We start from the raw sequence: 19,122 nt of genomic DNA on the forward strand, positions 1-19,122 counted from the left end.
ATTGGATCTATTATTGAACAGCATTCATACATTAGTCAATTATGAACTGTTCTGCGACAGCTGAGCAAAACATGCAAAAAAGAGTGTTTTTGGGTGCCGTGTCTTCCCTTTTATACAACCAGTTTTGAGCCCACTACAGGTGCATGAGCTGTATCCTGTTTCCCGAAGTCAATCACCAGCTCCTTAGTTTTATTGAGATTGGAAGACAGGTTGTTGTCCTGGCACCACTCTGCCAGGAGCCTCACCTCCTCTCTGTAGGCCGTCTCATCGTCGTTGGTGATCAGACCCACAATGATGGTGTTGGAGCTGCGCCTGGCCACACAGTCATGTGTGAACAAGAAATACAGCACTGGGCTCAGGATGCTTCCCTGTGGAGTGCCAGTGTTGAAGATCAGTTGGGAGGAGGTGTTTCTGCCAATCCACACACGCTAGGGTCTGTTGGTGAGGAAATCCAGGATCCAACTGCACGATGTGACACTCAGTCCCAGACCTAGTAGTTTCTGGATGAACTTGGTCGGGATGACAGCGTTAAATGCCAAGCTATAGTCCACAAATAATAGCCTTGCATAGCAGTTTTTATTGTCCAGGTGAGCCAGAGTGGTGTGAAGTCTGTGTGATATGGCGTTAAGTCTTCATTGGAAGTCACTTTGGAGAAAAGCATCTGCTAAGTAAAAAATGTAAATATGCTGAGTTACCTCAAGTACACTTGATGCCCTAGTAACTAGGACCAAAAACATGCTGTAGACTGATAACCCACCCCTATCTTTTTGTATAAAAAAACACTGCCCACGTGGCTGAGGCATCTCCCAACATGCTGATCGCCACCGTTGTACTCACGCAAGAAAAAAAGCGAAGCTGCATTGAACCTGACGTGTGTGCAGAATCCTTTGACACCACCTGCTGCTCTGGAAACGATATAGGTGAGCTAACATTTGTAGGCCAATAAATGATCCAGTGGCTAGGCTAATTTCAACACTGCATTTTCTTTTCATGGGGGCATGACCTGGCATGGCATGGCATGGCATGCTGTGTGGCGGGTCTTAGGTTCGAGCCCTGCTTAGGGTGTCTTGCGACGGACCGGCGTCCCGTCCAGGGTGTGCGTCCCCCCCTTCGGCCTTGCGCCCTGTGTTGCTGGGTCAGGCTCCAGCTCTTCGCAACCCTGCTTGGGACAAGTGGTTGTTGCTGATGAATGGATGGATGGATTTTCTTTTCTTGTCACTGAAATTGACTTTTTTTTTAAAGAAAACTAAGTGCTTCATTTGAAATATTATTGGGGTAAGCAAAATACTTAATACTAGATAGCGTGACTGAACCATTTTCCCAGAAGTGTTCGACTGATTAAATGAGCACTACAGTGGAGAGTTTGTACCATGATGACTTCAGCATTGTGAGCTGAGAGAGTAACGCTTAAATTTAATTAGAGTCAGCAGGTATATAAAGAAGAACCCAGCACATGCAGCACACATTGACTCTTTCTGTCTCCAAACTGCCTTATTAAGAAGTTGTCTGGATCTTCATTTCATAGTAGGGTAAGTACATATTATTCTGTGTATTTGCAGTGTTTCATTTTCAATTACATCCTCCATGTATCTCCAAGTAAGAAATTTATCTGACAGAGAGGTTCTAAGAATTTAGAGTGTCATTATCTGTACATTAAATATGTCAGAATTCTGGCAAAGTAGTCTGAGTATTAGTGCTTTAGTTTTTTGCACAATAACTAGCACACACATTTTATTATACTTTGGGCAGCAAAAAACATACTGGCAGTTCAGGTCTGCTAATGTAATCTAATACATAGATTTACTTTGTTGAAGTTTAAATGTGTCATTTTCATAATTTTTAAACCAAGTACTCTTTATATGGGGGACTGTAGATAAATTATGAATTGGTAAAAATAGTTAAATACAGAAATATCAGATTGCTGTATATTAACATTTTCCAGTATTTTGCAGATTTTTCTTAGTTTAGTGGATTGATATGTATCTCTGTGCCCTATTGCAAAGGAGTCTTTGTCACTTTATTGTCATGACAATGTGACTCTTGGGGGACTGGAATGCATTCATAACTTAGTAGAACTCATTTACATTATAACTCCAGCACAAAAGTACCCTTCTGCTCATGAACAAGGAATACTGGCTGCCTGCCTTGTGCATTCTTACCTACTTTCCCACCAGTCGGAAATTAGGCTGCCCATTCAGCCTTCACAAACCCACAGTGTAATTACTGTGTGTCAGTTTGGTAATGAGTGATTACTTTTACTTTGTTTTACAGCAGAGTGCTTGCCTTGATTTTTAACGTTTTAAGGTTCACATTTACATTTATTCATTTAGCAGACGCTTTTCTCCAAAGTGACGTACATCTGAGAGAAATACAATTTGTGCATTACATTAGGAGAAAGAGACACAGTTGCAGACGTGTGATTCTTAAATAAACTTAGCTTGTTTTCCGCTATATGCACCGATGTTCATCGCACAAGTAGGTGCATAAAACTTAGAATAGATGATTCCTGATCACCTTCTTGCAAGATTTTTTTTTAAGGTACACAAACATTCACGTACAATACAGGAGTAGCGGCTGTGTAAAGACTTATCTGGGCATGATCATAAAGTTATGGCGCATGAACACCTTACATGAGCTTAGCAGATCGAGGTGAAGTGAATCTGGAAGAGATGAGTTTTCAGACCCTTCTTAAATGTGGACAGAGTTACAGCAGTTCTGAGTGAGAGAGGGAGGTCATTCCACCACAACAGAGCCAGAACCAAGAACCTTCATGCTTTCCTTTCGTGCACAGGACCACCAAGCGGGCAGATGTGGAAAAACATAGTGGTCTGGTTGGGGTGTAGCTGTTGATCAACTCTTGTAGATAGCTGGGAGCAGTTCTATTGATGCATTCAATAACTAGGGTCTTAAATTTCATCTGGGCAACTATAGGAAGCCAGTGCAGACAAACAAGTAGAAGAGATACATGGGAACACTTTGGCAAGTCACACACAGCTCGTGCAGCAGCATTCTGTATCAGCTGCAGAGGTTTGATGGCGGTAACGGGAAGGCCACACAAGACAGAGTTGCAGTAGTCCAGATGGGATGTCACCATGGCCTGGACAAATAGTTGGGAAGAGACAATTGTGAGGTAGGGACAGATCCTGCGGATATTATGCAGGATATATCAGCAGGTCCAGATTGTGGCTTTGTGCTGAGAAAAAGATAGACTTGAGTCAATTGTCACTCCCAGACTCTTAGCCGAGAAGGTAGGCAAAATGAGTGAGTTGTCCAGTTTGATTGATATATCGTGACAGGAGGACAAGCCAGCTGTGTGGGGAAGAACCTCTGTTTTGGAGAGGTTGAGTTGGAGGTGGTCATCAGAGGTCCATGCAGAGATGTCCGACAGCAGGCAGCAATGCGTGTAGAAATGTCTGATGCTCCAGGTGGATGGTTCATTCATAGCCGTAGTTGACTTGGATGTTATATTTCTTTACTTCCATAATATGCTGTCTTCACGTGTTCAGATTCATAAGCCAGGTCTGTAGCAGTGACACTGAAGTCATACCATTTCCCATCACTTTTGTAATTTACTTGTTTTTTAATCACACACACACACACACACACACACACACACACACACACACACACACACACACACATTTTCTGAACCGCTTGTCCCATTCGGGGTCATAGGGAGCCAGAGCCTAACCTGGCAACAACACAGGGCGTAAGGCTGGAGGGGGAGGGGACATACCCAGGACAGGACGCCAGTCTGTCGCAAGGCACCCCAAGCGGGACTCAAACCCTAGACCCACTGGAGAGCAGGACCTGGTCCAACCCACTGTGCCACCATGCCCCCCATGTTTTTTAATTACATTTTTTTGTATTTATTCTTTTTTACTCTGTAAATATGCTATTTTATTTATTTATTTATTCTGTGTTAGCTGTCTGCCTTGTCTATTGTCTATAATACTGAATGCATTAAGCACCAAAGAAAATTCCTTGTGTGCATCAGCACACCTGGCAAATAAAACCTCATTCTGGTTCTTATTTCACCATCCCTATTCATTACCCTGGTTTTTGTCTCTCTGCAGAATGGCTTTGCCTAACTATCCTCTCCCAGATCTGGAGAAGAGCTTGCAGGAAGCCTCTCGTGTTCTCAAGATCATACTGAGCCCAGAGCAGCTGCTGGAGTACAAAAGTGCACTCTGCCAGCACTCAGAGGTTCTGCTTGAAGCCCACCACCACATGGTCAAAGCTGCATCAGGCCATGAGAACTGGGTGTCCGAGCAGTTCAGGAACCTCATGTTGTCCCGCGCCGACTCTCTACCTGCTTCCACGTCCATCCCCGTGGTCCTGTCCCCAACTGCTGCAGCCAGGGTAGATAGTGCCCAGCTGGAGCGGGCGGCCGCTCTCCTCTGGGCCGCAGCCAAGGTGTACGCTGAGCCATGGTTGGTGGAGGAGGATGAGCTGATGGAGCGCACCCAGCAGTCAGAGGCCTTCGCTGCCTGCCGTGTGCCTGGAAAGCCCCAAGACCAGATCCAGGTCAACACTGGTGCTGTGATAAAAGACATTGCATTAATTTGTTCAGTTCTCTGCTTTGCTCTTCTGGCTCAAGATTGAAGCTGTATTTATATTCCTTAATTACATAATATTTGCATTCTAACAAACATTGCAGTGGCAGGTTATTATAATTGTGTTGACTTTTTTCATGTGTTGACTGTGCTTGTTAAATAAAAAATTGAGGTCTCTATCCTACTGTTTTTCTTTTTCAGGTGTACCCAGACAGCCTCCATGCCATTGTCCTTTGTGCAGGGGGTGTTATCCCTGTTCAAATTCTGTGCCACTGCAGCCCAGGGGGATTACTGTCCCCTCTGCCGGTCCTTGATATTTATTCCCAGTTGGTTGAGGCAGCAAGTCAGCCAGTAGCAGGCTTGGATCAAGACCCTACAACCATCTGCAGCTTCACAGCCGTTCACCGCCACGTGTGGTACAGCCTAAGGGAGCAGATCCTGAGCACAGGTGGAGATGCAGCAGCGTCCCTTGGGGTGATGGAGAGCTCAGTGCTGGCCGTTTCTCTGGATGGCTGCTATGTGCCATCTGACCTGGCGGAAACCCTCAACATTGTGCGATTAGGCAAAGATGGATGCTCCTTCAGATATTATGACAAGGTATGGACTGATGTTCGGAAAAAGTATGTGTCACCAAGCAATTTAAATTGTTCTGTATTTACAAGAAAGTATATGTTTCAGAGAAAAACACTACACTTTAAGTAATTACTCCATAAGATATAAAAAAGAAGACTTTAAATCAATGGCATTATGTTTCATTGATTCTCCATAACAGTGTTACTGGAGTAAATGTTTTCCTCATCAATAGATTTCCTCTGATTTGTAATCAGTTTTGTTTCTCCTACAGGTAGTGAATTTAGTAGTATTCCAGGATGGTACAGCGGGCATTGTGTTTGAGCATGGTGCTCTGGATGGCATGGTGGCTGGATTAGTGACCAGGAGCATTTGGCGTGAATCTGAAATGCTCAGCTTGAACCTAACTCGTCCATTATCTTCCGGCTCGTCTACCAACCGTTTCACCACAAAGCCGCTACGTTTCCCTCTGGGTGACATAACCAAGATTTGCCAACCTGTCTCCATCCCTTCCACTAAAGATGCCAGCACCTTGATGACTTTTGAAATCCAGTCATATGTAGATATCTTCACAGCCTTGAGAGGTCAAAGGGGCTTGTTTGATGCTTGGGTCAACTTTTCTTTGCAGCTTGCCCTAAGACAAACTGTGGGAGACTCTGCGGTGAACCACATTTTTGTCGTACCTACCCATATGCGCCATTACAAACATGGCCGCTGTGATCCAACCTATCCAGTTACCACGCAATCCTGCCAACTTGTGGAAACTCTGCTGTCCTGCATTGGCGCAAACAACACTCTCGAATACAGTAGATCACTTTTTCGACTCTTCCATTTAGCATTTCAGGAACACAAGCGCCTCATAAAAGCTACCAAGAAAGGTCAAGGTGTAGGCCCTCACTTGGCTGCTTTACAAAAAGCAATCTCCCCAGAGAATCCACTCAGAAAATTTTTGGACCATTTTAATGCTCCGTCTGTCTGTATTACAGGCAAAGACATAACAGAAGGTCTACATTGTGCAGTGGGAAATGTATATGCCCCTAATCAGCTAGCTGTCACCTACCTTGGTGGAAGAGACAGGATCCGTATGGTTTTCAATGGAAATGGTAACTTTGCCTATATTTTGGGTCAGCTTCAGGAGAACTTACAAGTGACCCTCAAGCTGATGATGTTCTTGGCCGTAAGGTATGCCATTGCAGGGCAGATGGGAGCCATTGAGTGCTTGCTCGAGTCTGAAAGGCTTGATAGATTTGGTGAAGGTGAAACATGTGGGCTGCTGAGTAGTCAAGATGCAGGCAGCCAGAAAGGGACAAACTTTGACACTACACAGAAAGAGAGAACCAGTTTCACCCTGATTATTCATGGTGGGGTCATGGAAGAAATCAACTTGGATCAGATGTTTCAGGGCATAACTGAATTTTCCCTGCAAGCAGCCCTATGCCTTGGGGCACAAGAACTTGCTAAAGGAGGAACAAGCATTAATGCAGTTCAGAAATGTGTAACTGCTTTGGAGGACTGCTTCCTGTTTGGTACTGGTAAAGATGCCATGTTCAACAAGAAAGGGAAGCAAGAAATGGAAGCAACCATTGTGGATGGCACTGGGATGAAGTTTGGATCTGTAGCCTTGGTGCAGAGTATAAAGAACCCACTAAAGGCTGCTCGACAAGTCATGGAGAGGAACCCTCATACACTCCTTGCTGGAGATGGAGCACTGGATATTTTGGAAGGGATTAGAGAACAAGACACATCACTGGGGGCTGAGTACTTCCAGACTGAGATATGGGAGCAGCTAGCTAAAAAAGACAGTGAGAATTTTTCCAAATTCAGCTCTCCACGGACCGTAGGAGCTGTTGCTTTAGATGATTGGGGAAACCTGGCTGCTGCAACATCTACAGGTGCATGGGATGGCAAACTGAAGTGTCAAGTAGGAGGCACAGCAGTGATGGGGGCAGGCATATTTGCTGACAAGTCAGTGGCAGTGACTTGCTGTGGGAATGGAGATGTGTTGCTGAAGCTTATGGTGGCCCACAAAGTGGCTTGTCTCTATCACTATAAGGACTACGGTGTTAGGGAGGCTTGTCAGAAGGTGATGTCCGAGGACTGCAAAGGATCTTCTATTGGAATCATTGCTGTTGATAATAAAGGCAAGGTTGCAATTGAAAGTAACGCTGGAATGTTAGTTGGTTCGGTTGTTGATGGTGTCGAACGTATTGACATTTTGAAAGCCTGAAGACTTACGCTTAAGGTAGCATGATTTACTGGCTTGCTTAAATTATAATTCATGGAACAGAGCCATCTTTACCACCCCTCAACCAAAGCCAATAGTCTAACAGTCGGCCACAATGAGGATGACAAGACCTGGAAGGGGTTCAATTCAGGATTTGGAGCAAACCTTCATGCATGAACAAGTCTAAGTTAGATTTGCCACAATATACTTTGTCCTACCCTCCCTTCAAAATAGTATTAGTAAAAGCTGACAGACATGCTCATGCTTGACTTGTTGCCATTGTATGAAATAGCAAAGAAGACAAAGTAATGTGATTAAAAATGTTGTTTCACATCTTTCTACATTAATTGTAACAGCTATAAATTTATTGCATAAATGCATTAGTGAAGAAAAAATATAAAAACATTTGTAATTGACAAATATGTAAACAATTCTGTTTGGTTAACTTAAAATAAAGAATATATAACTTGAAGGGCCTGGATTAACACATTACAACTTATCAATATTTTTGTTCTTTTAAGGGATTTTTTTAAATACTGAAATATGAACCTGATGAAATTACATGATTCATTTTTATCCACAATGCTGTCCATTTGTAGTTCTTATATATCTAAAGTATACATACAGAAAATCCATAAAATTTTGAGTTTCAAAAGAGACCACACACACACAGAGGCTGAAGCTGCTTGTCCCCAGCGGGGCCGCGGCGAACTGGAGCCTAACCCGGCAACACAAGGCGTAAGGCTGGAGGGGGAGGGGACAGACATTTACATTTATTCACTTAGCAGACACTTTTGTCCAAAGCGGCTTACAACAGATACTATGTAGTGTTACTAGTCTGCACACCTTATTCACCAAGGTGACTACATTGCTAGATACACTACTTACAAGGGGTTACTCATCCATGCATCAGTGAAACACATTCACTCCGTGACACACACACACTATAGGGGAACCTGAACAACATGTCTTTGGATTGTGGGAGGAAACCCATGCAGACACGGGGAGACCATGCAAACTCCACACAGACTGAGTGGGGATGGAAACCACGTTCTCTTGCACCACCCAGGTGCAAGGACGGGACACCAGACAAGGCAACTGAAGCAGAACTCGAACCCCAGACCCACCAGAGAGCAGGACCCCGCCAAGGCCGCTGTGCTGCTGCGCCACCCCCCACAAAAGAGATTATATACACACAAAATAGTCACACAGAGAAAGAAAATGATGGGGAAGACTAAAAGACCCTGTTTTCAGATTTCATAATTAAGACAGTAGGACACAAATTTTCCAATAATTTGATCAAGCAATCTTTATATAAAAAAAGGCATTTAGTCTGTGGTCTCCAAAGACATTCCTCTATTTCTCACTTACATGCTATCTGTTTATGTGTAGTGTTGATATCTGCTGACTCCATCATTGTACCAGTTATGACAATTTTCTATGTATTAACAAAAGTAAGAATATACTTGGAAAACCATGTGCTGAGGAAACACCCTAGGAATGTTATTACTAATATTATTACTAAATATTATTACTACTTCTGGATACTTTATTACTAATATTTTCTTTTCCAACCAAAAACCATTTCAAGCAATCTTTCCAGGACTAAGCCAAAGGCGCACAAAAATTCATCCAAAATTGACAATAAGCTGCTAACTGCCATAATTTTACCTTGTATCGCATCAGTTAGCACTTCTACCAGTCTATTGTTTCTGGTGTTAAACCAGATACCTGACACAACACAAAAAAAGATGTTCACTGGAAACAAAGCAGCTGCCTTCACATATCCGTCACTTTCTTAACACATGGGTTAGTTGAATTTATGGACATGTTCGTCATTGATTGTGTTAAGCTTCAAACGCAGTCCATTATACCCTTTAGGTTTTCAATGTCCACCGCTCTCCACAGTTCTGCCAAAATACTCCTTCTGGAACTGCTCAAACTCCTCCTCTGTAAACAAAGACTTTGGCTCCATGGGTTTCTTGACATGATGGTCAGGTTTGTTCCGGGACTGCCGACCACAATTCTGGAACTGTATCTGCAGTCACATTTACAAGGCCTGAATACATTATCATTATTATTTATCAGGACAAGCAACATTCATTTTCATTCCCATCCTCTTAAATGTCAAAATTTCACATTAAGGGGAAATTTTTTTTGCTACCAATGTGAAACAGGGCATGTTCTGCAACTAAGTACACTGCAAATTTTAGATACCAAGAAAAAACTTCATAAATCCACATACATAAATAGTGAAAATCATAGTCAGGTAGCTGTGAAACAGAAAACAGAATCCTTGCATACCTTAGATGTGTCTTTCTGGTCTGCTTTGCATTTAGTTCCCAGGAAGTACTGAAGATTTTGTTTCAGGCAGCTTTTTTTTTGCCTTTTCCTGAACTCCTCTGAAACAAAACCAAAAATGGTAGGTGACCTCATGCAAAGCCAAAAAAATCAACTCTGTGTTAATCATTTTAAATGTCTCTAAGGAAAAAATACAAAGTTGTAACAGAAAAAAAGAGATGCGAAAAGGCTATCAAACCCACCCACTGCTGATTTAATCCGCTTGTCTTTAACCGAGGCCTGGGGCCTGGCCAAGCCTCGCTGTCCCCGCAGCCTGCGGATCTGTTTGGTGACACCTTGTTTGTTTGAACTTATCTGGTCCATTAATGTTTTCCCCTGGCTTGCTTCTGCTGTCAGTTTATTTTTGGTCTTCTTCCTCCTGTCCTCAGTCACATCTGAGGTGATCAGAAAGGGAGAAAACAACCAGGAGGAGGAGGAGGTATGTCGTTATGCAGTACAAAGACTAGGGTAGTGGGTGCAAACAATTTCTTTACAAATTAACACCACTAATACCAAGCAAAGTTAAATGTATTACATTTAGGGTTCCTCAATTCTGGGCACCATTATATATATATTATATATATTTAAAGTTACACAACTAGCTCATAACTTTTACGACAGATACTATACATATATACACACTCTCTCTCTGCAGATCAGATATGTCACTTCAGAAACTGTAGCAAATGCAGCATCTAATAACTAATTAAAAAAAAACACTTTTTTACCTTTTATATCATCACTTAGCAGGTCCAGTCCTCTTCTAATCAGCGAAAGCGACATATTGAAAGGAACTTACTGAATGAACTGCGATCACACCCTTCGAAAAGCCTTTTCCCCACACGTGTGTTTAACTTCCGTTTAGATTCACTTCCGCTTCCGTTTAGTCGTACTATTTCCGTTTAGATAGCAAGCCACCACGGCTACAAGCAACGGGCTAATTTTCTTCTTTGGTGTTTCTGCTTTCTGGGTGTACACGCCTGGCGTGGGGGGCGCGTAGCACCACCTATAGGAACCCAGTCGGTACAACAACCATTACGCGCAGCTTTTGTTTCTTCAGCAGCGGCCACAGACCCCTTCCAGAAAATTAAATGCTGCACTCAGTTTATTCAACTGAAACTTGATTACCTTCACATGGAATTATACCATATATAATACATTTTTGTTGTGTTTCACACAGTGTTCATTCATCTGTCTTTCCTTTTTCTCTAAAGCAACATATAATTGTTTACCCTTACACAGTTGAGTAATTTTATTTTTAGTGGAGACATTTAAAGTACTGTAACGACCCCGCGTTACTGTTTTAGGAGGGAGTGTGTGTTTAAATGTAAATAGTTGCATTATGGGAAATAATGTTAAATGTGTGTGTAACCACTGGGGGCACTTAGGGGGAAAATGGTAGGGTGACCGTGTCTCCCAGGGTGTTGGGGAGAGCCTAGGGGTGCTAAGGTGGATTAGCTGCAAGTGCAGGTCTTGGAGGAAAAAGAGTCCTTGGGCTGAGAGCATTATTTCCCTTGTTCTGGTGTTCTAATAAACTGTTTGTTATGAATGCTGTCTCTGTGTCCTCCTTTGCCCCATCCAGACCCATGGTGCTCTGTGCCCCAGTACATTGCTCAAGGGTACTACAGCTCGAAGTGAGATTTAAACCTACAACCTTTGTATCCAAGGCCAACAGCACTTACCACTAGACTATCAGCTGCTGCTTGTTTTTGAAAGAAGCCTGTGATACAGACCTCCTGAAGCTCATCCACAGACTCTAGGAACTCCCCAGTTAAGAGCCCTTGATCTAAAACCAGTAACTTTATGCACACATTACCTTACCTTGTGCAGTTCACTAGACAGAATGATACTTAATAGCCTTTAATACAGTAATTAGCCATACCATTGAAGGGTGCTCCCTTGGAGCAGGAACAGAAAGTGACTGTGAGAAGTTACTATGGAATAGAGGATGTTGGGAAATGTAAGTAAGTGTGCAACTGTACAGAGGTCTGTGGTGTACAAGAAGGGGGATAGGATAGCACCTGTTTGTGTGATGAAAAGGAGGAAAGAGCGGTTCCTCAGGCGGAGTACATGGTAATGAAGTACACTGGAGCTGGAGGCCTAGAAGGGATGCCATTCGGGGTACTTCATTGTGCAACGGACCTCTCATGGCACTGGGGGTAACTTTGCTTTGTAAGAGGTGGCCTGCGTCAACTGGGAGGGACCTTTGAAGGCTGAAAATGGGGCTGTGGACGACAAAGGCACTCGATCTCAAGGCAGACATTCTTCCAGTATTGTTTGATTTGGCGCATGCAGTCTCCAAAAATGGAATGCTGCAAGTATAAACTGCTGTGATTGTTGGTGCGTGTAGCAAAATGTGAACTGTGGAATGCCAAAATCAACCTTATCTATAAAGGGTCAGACCTAGGAGTTTGGGAAATTTATTAAAAAATGTGGGATAGAGAGCTTTGCCTTATGGTTCAGCTCACCCTTCACCACTACAGTCCGGTACAGCAACCGCATTCCTGCTCCCGGTCTGCAGCCGATCTCACGTTCCCTTCTCCCCTCGCTCATGAACAAGACCCCAAAATACTTAAACTCCTCCACCTGGGGCAAATTCTCTCCCCTTTCCTGGAGGGGCCATACCATCCTTTTCCGTGAGAGAACCATGGACTCAGACTTCGAGGTGCTGATCCTCATCCCAGCCGCTTCACACTCGACTGCAAACTGCTCCAGTGCGTGCTGGAGCCAACCTTGTGATGACGCCAAAAGACAACATCATCCGCAAAAAAGCAGAGACATCTTCCGGCCCCCACATAGAATGCCCTCCTGACCTCAACTGCACCTTGATATCCCGTCACAAACGGGAGAAGGGACAAGACACAACCTTAGAGGAGTCCAGCACCTACATTGAACGGACTTGACTTAATGGCGAGTATGCGGACACAGCTCTCGCTCTGCGCGTACAGAGATCGAATGGCCCGCAGTAGTGGCCCCGGCACCCCATACTCCCTAAGCACCTCCCACAGAATTTCTCGAGGAAAACAGTCATAGGCCTTCTCCAAGTGAGCAAAACACATGCTTATACCCCGACAAACATATTTAAAATTTTAATAACCCATTCTTTATCGAATTGGACGAGAGTTTACAAAAGCACCCAAATGACACCTCTTTCCATCAGAATTAGCGACATGTGAAACAGTAGTTTGCTGAGGTGTGGCAGCACGCACCACGCCCGCCGCGTGGCCACACCCTCTGACGTCAAACAACAAAAACATCATCAGCAGCAACAGCACTGCCTTGTTGAAGGGTCCGCGGGTGGCCACCCGCCCCCCCGACCCCGTGATATGACGTGTCTCCCGACAGGTGCGCTCGTGACGGCGCGGTGGCTCGGGGACGCCGTGCGGAGCGGCCGCGTGGGAGCCAGTCTGCGCGTTCTCGACGCATCGTGGCACCTGCCCGCGCTGCAGCGGCGCGCGCGGAGGGAGTTCGAAAAGAAGCACATACCGGGTGCCGCGTTCTTCGATCTGGAGCGCTGCTGCGACCGGACGTCCCCCCTGGAGCACATGTTGCCCCCCGAGCGCCACTTTGCCGACTACGTGGGCTCCCTGGGGGTCGCGAACCACACGCACGTCGTGGTGTACGACGCCAGCGACTTGGGCTCCTTCTCAGCACCCCGGGTTTGGTGGATGTTTCAGGTGTTCGGGCACGCGCACGTGTCCGTGCTGGACGGGGGGCTTCGGCACTGGCTGCGCGAGGGGCTCCCTGTCACCGGGGGGGCCCCCAAGTCGGAGCCCCTCGAGTTCAGGGCCACTTTGCAGCGCTCCCGCGTCAAGAGCTACGGGGACATCCTGGACAACGTGGTCGCGAAGGACTTTCAAGTGGTGGATGCCCGACCCGCGGGTCAGTTCCTTGGGACCGCGCCGGAGCCCAGGCACGGTATGGCGCAGGGTGCGCGCACGCTGTCCCCCACAGCGCATGTTTCTACGCTCCTTATTTCCTATGATGGACTGGTGATGTCCTCTTCATAAATATTTATTTTATCTGGTCTTATGTAAAAACGGAATGATACAGTCAGAATTAGCAGCAGGTTAAGCGCAGTTTTGACAGAGGGCTGCAATGCAGCTGAACATAAGAGTTTAGTCAGAGTGGGTTGCACTGGTGCCTTCCAGTTCCTGGCTTCGGATCCATCCCACTCTGTGTGCTTGCCGTTATCACGTGGGGTTCTCCCAGGTGCTCTGGTTTCCTTTCCCACTTTCAAAGACATCTGTTCCAAGTGAATTTGTCACTCTAAATTGCCTTTAGTGTGTATGTGAGATTGCCCTGGGATGGACAGGTGTCCTGTCCAGGCTATACCCAACCTCATACTCTAAAGTCCCAGGGTAGGCAGTGGAGCACCATATCTGCTTAAGTTGTTTTTGATAATAGACACACCCCTTATTTACCAAGGTGACTTACACTGCTAGATACACTACTTTCAATGGGTCACTCATCCATACATCATTGGAACTCACACACACACACTCTCTCTCTCTCTCTCTCTCTCTCTCTCTCTGTCACTCACACACTAGGGGGGAACCTCAACAGCATGTCTTTGGACTGTGGGAGGAAACCGGAGCACCCAGAGGAAACCCACGCAGACAGAGGCTCAGCAGGGATCAAACCCACGTTCTCTCGCACCAGCCAGGCACTGTGAGGCAGCAGTGCTATTCACTGTGCCACCCCATGGCATTGTCCTAGATAAATAATACTTGCTGTTATTGATGTATTTGGCTACATTGCCCTTGTTCAAACCCTGTCTTCAGCTGTAGTACTCCAGAACACAGTACTTGACTTTGATTTGATAGAACCAAAATTATGTAGCTGTATGAATGGGTAAATCACTAGTGGAACAAAAACAATATCAGCAGCAACAGAAATGCTTTAAAGGGTCTCCGGGTCACCCCCCCTCATCATGCATTCTTTCTCACGCTTTTTAATTTTGGAGAAAAGCACCAGCTAAACGAATACATTTACATTTATTCATTTAGCAGACGCTTTTGTCCAAAGCGACGTACATCTCGACAAAAGTACAATTTATGCATTAAGAGACAGAGACATGGCTGCAGACATGTGACCTAGTTTGTCACCTACCACTTGCTGCACCGATGTTCATCGTTCAGGTAGGTGCATAAAATACAGGATAGACAAATCCTGATACCGCCCTACCAGTTTTTTTTTTTTTTTTTCATATTATAAAATACTCAAACACGCAAGTACAATGCCGGAGTAGTGGCTGAATAAAGCCTTTGTCTTGGGATGCTCATGAAATTACGGTGCATGAACATTTACACCGTACATGAGCTGGAGAGATCTTGGGTGAAATGGGTCTGGAAAAGGTGAGTTTTCAGATCCTTCTTGAATGTAGACAGAGTTTCTGCAGTTCTGAGTGAGAGGGAAAGGTCGTTCCACCACAACGGACCCAGAACCGAGAACCTCCGAGCTTTACCTTTTGTGCGTGGGACCACCAAGTGGGCAGAAGTAGACAAGCAAAGCGGTCTGGTTGGGGTGCAGTGGTTGATCAAGTCTTGTAAATAGCTGGGAACAGTTCTATTGATGCATTTGTAGACAATAACCAAGGTCTTGAATTTGATTCGGGCAGCTATAGGAAGCCAGTGCAGAGAAATGAGTAGATGAGATACATGGGAACGCTTTGGCAAATCAAACACAACTCGTGCAGGAGCATTTTGTAAAAGCTGCAGAGGTTTGATGGCAGTAGCAGGAAGGCCGCACAGGAGAGAGTTGCAGTAGTCCAGACGGAAAGTTACCATGGCTTGGACAAGTAGTTGGGCAGAGTCAGTTGTGAGGTAGGGACAGATCCTACGGATATTATGCAGGATGTATTGGCAGGACTGGGTTGTGGCTTCGATGTGCTGAGAGAAAGACAGACTCATGTCAGTCGTTACTCCCAGACTCTTAGCGAAGGAGCTAGGTGAAATGAGTGAGTTGTCCAGTTTGATCGACAGGTCATGACAGGAGGACAGGCCAGCTGGGAGGTAAAGAATCTCTCTTTTGGAGAGGTTGAGTTGGAGGTGATGATCAGACATCCAAGAAGAGATGTCTGACAGGCAGGCAGCAATGTGTGTGGAGATGTCTGACGCACCAGGTGGAAAGGAGAGGAAGAGCTGGGTATCATCAGCATAGCAGTGGTATTTGAATCCATGGGAGGCTATGACCCGACCGAGGGAGGAGGTGTAGATTGAGAAATGAAGAGGACCCAATACCGAGCCCTGCAGGACACTAGTTGAGAGAGGCGGAAGAGAAGAACGAGAGCTCCGCCAGGCCACTTGATAGGATCTGTCAGATAGGTAGGACTCAAATCATCTTAGTGCCGTACCTTTGATCCCAAGCTGATTAAGAGAGGAGAGTAGAATCCAGTGGTTGACTGTGTCGAATGCTGCAGATGGATCGAGGAAGACGAGGACTGAGGAGAGGGAGGCGGCTCTAGCGGCTTGGAGAGCATCAGACACCGCCATAAGGGCCGTCTCACCATTAAATATCTTCATTGCAATATGAGATTCTAACATGGTAGCATGTTTCAGCCTAAAGCGTCGTCTTTCTCTCGTTGTAGACACTGAACCCGGGCATATCCCTGGCTCCATCAACATGCCCTTCTCCTCCTTCCTGCAGCCATCAGGCCTCCACAAGCGCCCCAAGGAGCTGGCGGTGCTGTTCCAGGATGCGGGCGTGGACCTGTCTCGTCCGCTCTGTGTGTCCTGTGATTCGGCGGTCACCGCTTGCCACGTGGCCCTGGCCGCCCACCTGTGTGGCCACTCGGGGACACTGGTGTATGACGGGGGCTGGTCCGAGTGGTATGCCAGGGCCCCCCCAGAATACGTCATTTCCGAGGGTTGGGGAAAGCGTGTGTTACTGAGAAGGGGGGACCAGGAGGGCAGGTGAAGCAGCCTGGACTTTTGAGTCATTAACTGGGTTAGGGGCTCCGTGGCTGAAGGAATCAGAAAGGTGTCACTGGGTAACGGATTAGCACCTTAACTGCTGGACAACGTATGTGGCAATTTCTTTAAAGCTTGAAAGAGTTGAAGAAGGACTCACGTTTGCCATTTGTCTCGTTCAGGTTTGCAACAGCGGCCATTTAGGGACATGGCAGGGAATCTGAGCAGAAGTTCATTTTGTCGTGACTGCACCTTGTTCTCATTCATGATGGTGTGAGATTTGTGTCCTTTAACTATGCAGCACATGCAGTTTTCAGTTTCTTGCAAGAAACATTGACATTTTGAGCAGGGGCTGCATGGACCAGAAACAATGCTTCAGTGGTGGTGGTCTGGTCTTAGTTTAGACCACCTTACTAATACATGAGGCTCTCCCCAGTTTGCAGTTCTCACTCTCCGGTGCCCCAACATCCCCTTCTGCCTTAACCCTGAGCCGGCTGCCGGTTTGACTTCAGGAAGTCTGCAGTTTGACGCTGCAAGCCCCACACTCTGTGGATTTATCGGAGAGCAGCTCAAACTTCGCTATCTGCCTTCAGAAAGGCTCTGCCCTCAGCTGTGTGGACAGATACAGGGTCCTGAGCGATAAACCCCATCTGCTTCACAACACCCCACCCACACTAAGCACAAGCCCTCGTACTGTGTCGATTCTTTTCTTTTCACGTGTGCCCACCAAATTGCTCTGCATGACCTCTAGTTTTTAAACACTCATGAACACTTGTCAAAAGTTCAGTGCCTTAGTGTCGCACCCCTCTAGGTGTTTGGTCATAATGTGGGGAAAAACACAGAAACGACCAAGAACTTGTCTGAGATGTCACATGAAATGTAACATTTTTTTTGTGTGAAAAATGCCTTCAATTTAATAAAAGTTGATTTTATATCTTGATTTTCAGTGCTGTCTCTTCATTCGTTAGTAGTCTCATCATTAGTAGTGATCACTATTATTTTATTTATTTGGTCTTTGTTCAGAAGTTAATTACTGTTGTATGTGTAGTGATGAAATTGAGATTTCGCTTAAACTGTTTTTGCATCAGTGTTTGGCACTTTACACATCATTAACATATGCTTGCCATGCCTTTGGCAGAATGCCAGTGAAAAATTTCTACTGTAGACTGATTTACATATTAAGCAGAGTGGACTCTTATTTAGGCAGCACATTATACTTATAGAAAAGACCAATGTTTATACCTGCTGTTCTTTGGGCAGTTAAGTTTGATTTACTCCTTCCTTTTGGTTTCATAGCTGATGCCTTTCTTTCCAAAGAACCTGCAATTTTGTACCCATCTGTACAGCTGGGTAATTTTAACTGAAGCAACTCAGGGTAAGCATCACACCCAAGGGCACTGAAAAGGAAAGGTGGGATTTGGCCCCTGTGTCCAAAGGAAGTAGCTGTAACCACTACACTGCCAGCTGCCCCGTTGTAGGGCCCCTTGACAAATGTCCTTGATTATGATTTAAAGAGAGACCAGTTTTGACCAGAGATCAGTGTGACATTAGATGCAATGGCTGCTGGGAGTTTCAGGAGCAAGAGCGCTGGACCACAATCTGTTATGCACCGGCTGTTCACAGCAGGGGGCGCCTGGGGATTGATGAGTGATCAAGTGCTGCGTGGCGTGATCATACATTTGTATGATTTACTTACAGCTTATGCTTACAGCATTTTTCACGTTTACATGGAAGTTTTTAAGGGGGAGGGAGACTCAACAGTAATTCTAAAGTGTTCAGTGCCTCAGTGGAACTTGTACCAGTGCTCACATTTGTAGATTGTCAGGACGTTCATCACATTCCAGCTTTAACTGAAGATCTTCTGTCAATGAATCCTTGTGGCATGCAGTCATAAGCATGTTCCCCTGAATATGTTTTTGTTGTTGGTCTTGGGTCCACCCGTCCTGGGTGTGTCCCCTCCCCTTCCGGCCTTACTCCCTGTGTTGCCGGGTAGGCTCCGGTTCCCCGCGACCCCGTATGGGACAAGCGGTTCAGAAAATGTGTCTTGGGTCCAACCCAGGAAGCCATGGTTGCATCAAAAAAGAAATCTCTCTTTCCCAAATACCTTCTGAAAACTGACTAGTGAAATCAAAATAATTCTAATATATTGTTGAAATGCCAGGGACTTACAGACGTGGGTGGCTGTGCATAGGCACTGAGAAATGGCCACTGGTTTTTGCTAGAAGCAAATTCATCCGCTTTCTGATTTCACTGTTATGTATTGTCCCATATAATATACATTTCTCACATGATCCAGCTTTTTGCCAATGGTGATTAATTAGTGCCGCTGTTAAGGGTGAAGATAGTCAGTAAAACACAGGAAGTGGAGAAATACAGAAGTGTCCAAAGTGCAAGAGCAGAATTTGGTGTCAATGCAGTGGTGACATACTAGTTAGACTCATCAGCCTGGAGCTAAAGGTCCTGGGTTCAAACTTGTTCTCCTGTTCTTGCACCCTTTCCAAAGGACTTTTCTTGGCTTAAT

General features: G+C 45.4%; 3 protein-coding genes across 3 annotated transcripts; 2 read left to right on the forward strand and 1 right to left on the reverse strand.

The window, feature by feature from the left end:
• The first annotated feature begins 4,077 nt into the window (after positions 1-4,077).
• On the forward strand, positions 4,078-7,564 carry LOC114909227 (carnitine O-palmitoyltransferase 1, muscle isoform-like). Its single transcript, XM_029247004.1, has 3 exons — positions 4,078-4,527; positions 4,758-5,153; positions 5,401-7,564. Exons 1-3 carry the CDS (start codon positions 4,078-4,080, stop codon positions 7,351-7,353), a joined length of 2,799 nt encoding a protein of 932 aa, XP_029102837.1. The 3' UTR covers positions 7,354-7,564.
• An 870-nt stretch (positions 7,565-8,434) lies between these two features.
• Positions 8,435-10,556, reverse strand: rps19bp1 (ribosomal protein S19 binding protein 1). Its single transcript, XM_018746048.2, has 4 exons — positions 10,419-10,556; positions 9,894-10,085; positions 9,655-9,752; positions 8,435-9,388 (listed from the first exon to the last, which is right to left on the reverse strand). Exons 1-4 carry the CDS (start codon positions 10,471-10,473, stop codon positions 9,236-9,238), a joined length of 498 nt encoding a protein of 165 aa, XP_018601564.1. The 5' UTR covers positions 10,474-10,556; the 3' UTR covers positions 8,435-9,235.
• A 2,406-nt stretch (positions 10,557-12,962) lies between these two features.
• Positions 12,963-16,809, forward strand: LOC108930672 (3-mercaptopyruvate sulfurtransferase-like). Its single transcript, XM_018746043.2, has 2 exons — positions 12,963-13,608; positions 16,280-16,809. The coding sequence occupies exons 1-2, from the start codon at positions 13,017-13,019 to the stop codon at positions 16,606-16,608; spliced, it is 921 nt and encodes a 306-aa protein (XP_018601559.2). The 5' UTR covers positions 12,963-13,016; the 3' UTR covers positions 16,609-16,809.
• Positions 16,810-19,122: the final 2,313 nt, after the last annotated feature.

Source organism: Scleropages formosus, chromosome 20 (genome assembly GCF_900964775.1).
Source record: "Scleropages formosus chromosome 20, fSclFor1.1, whole genome shotgun sequence".
Lineage (NCBI taxonomy): Eukaryota > Metazoa > Chordata > Actinopteri > Osteoglossiformes > Osteoglossidae > Scleropages > Scleropages formosus.

What these genes read in the sequence shown, in the direction of transcription:
- LOC108930672 (XM_018746043.2), top strand. Translation starts at nt 13,017, where the DNA reads ATGACGTGTCTCCCGACAGGTGCGCTCGTGACGGCGCGGTGGCTCGGG. An exon ending in CGCGCCGGAGCCCAGGCACG is followed by an intron (nt 13,609 to 16,279) that starts GTATGGCGCAGG and finishes CTCTCGTTGTAG; the next exon opens with ACACTGAACCCGGGCATATC.
- rps19bp1 (XM_018746048.2), bottom strand. Translation starts at nt 10,473, where the DNA reads ATGTCGCTTTCGCTGATTAGAAGAGGACTGGACCTGCTAAGTGATGAT. An exon ending in GCTAAGTGATGATATAAAAG is followed by an intron (nt 10,086 to 10,418) that starts GTAAAAAAGTGT and finishes TGATCACCTCAG; the next exon opens with ATGTGACTGAGGACAGGAGG. An exon ending in GCGGATTAAATCAGCAGTGG is followed by an intron (nt 9,753 to 9,893) that starts GTGGGTTTGATA and finishes GTTTTGTTTCAG; the next exon opens with AGGAGTTCAGGAAAAGGCAA.
- LOC114909227 (XM_029247004.1), top strand. Translation starts at nt 4,078, where the DNA reads ATGGCTTTGCCTAACTATCCTCTCCCAGATCTGGAGAAGAGCTTGCAG. An exon ending in AGCCCCAAGACCAGATCCAG is followed by an intron (nt 4,528 to 4,757) that starts GTCAACACTGGT and finishes TTTCTTTTTCAG; the next exon opens with GTGTACCCAGACAGCCTCCA. An exon ending in CCTTCAGATATTATGACAAG is followed by an intron (nt 5,154 to 5,400) that starts GTATGGACTGAT and finishes TTTCTCCTACAG; the next exon opens with GTAGTGAATTTAGTAGTATT.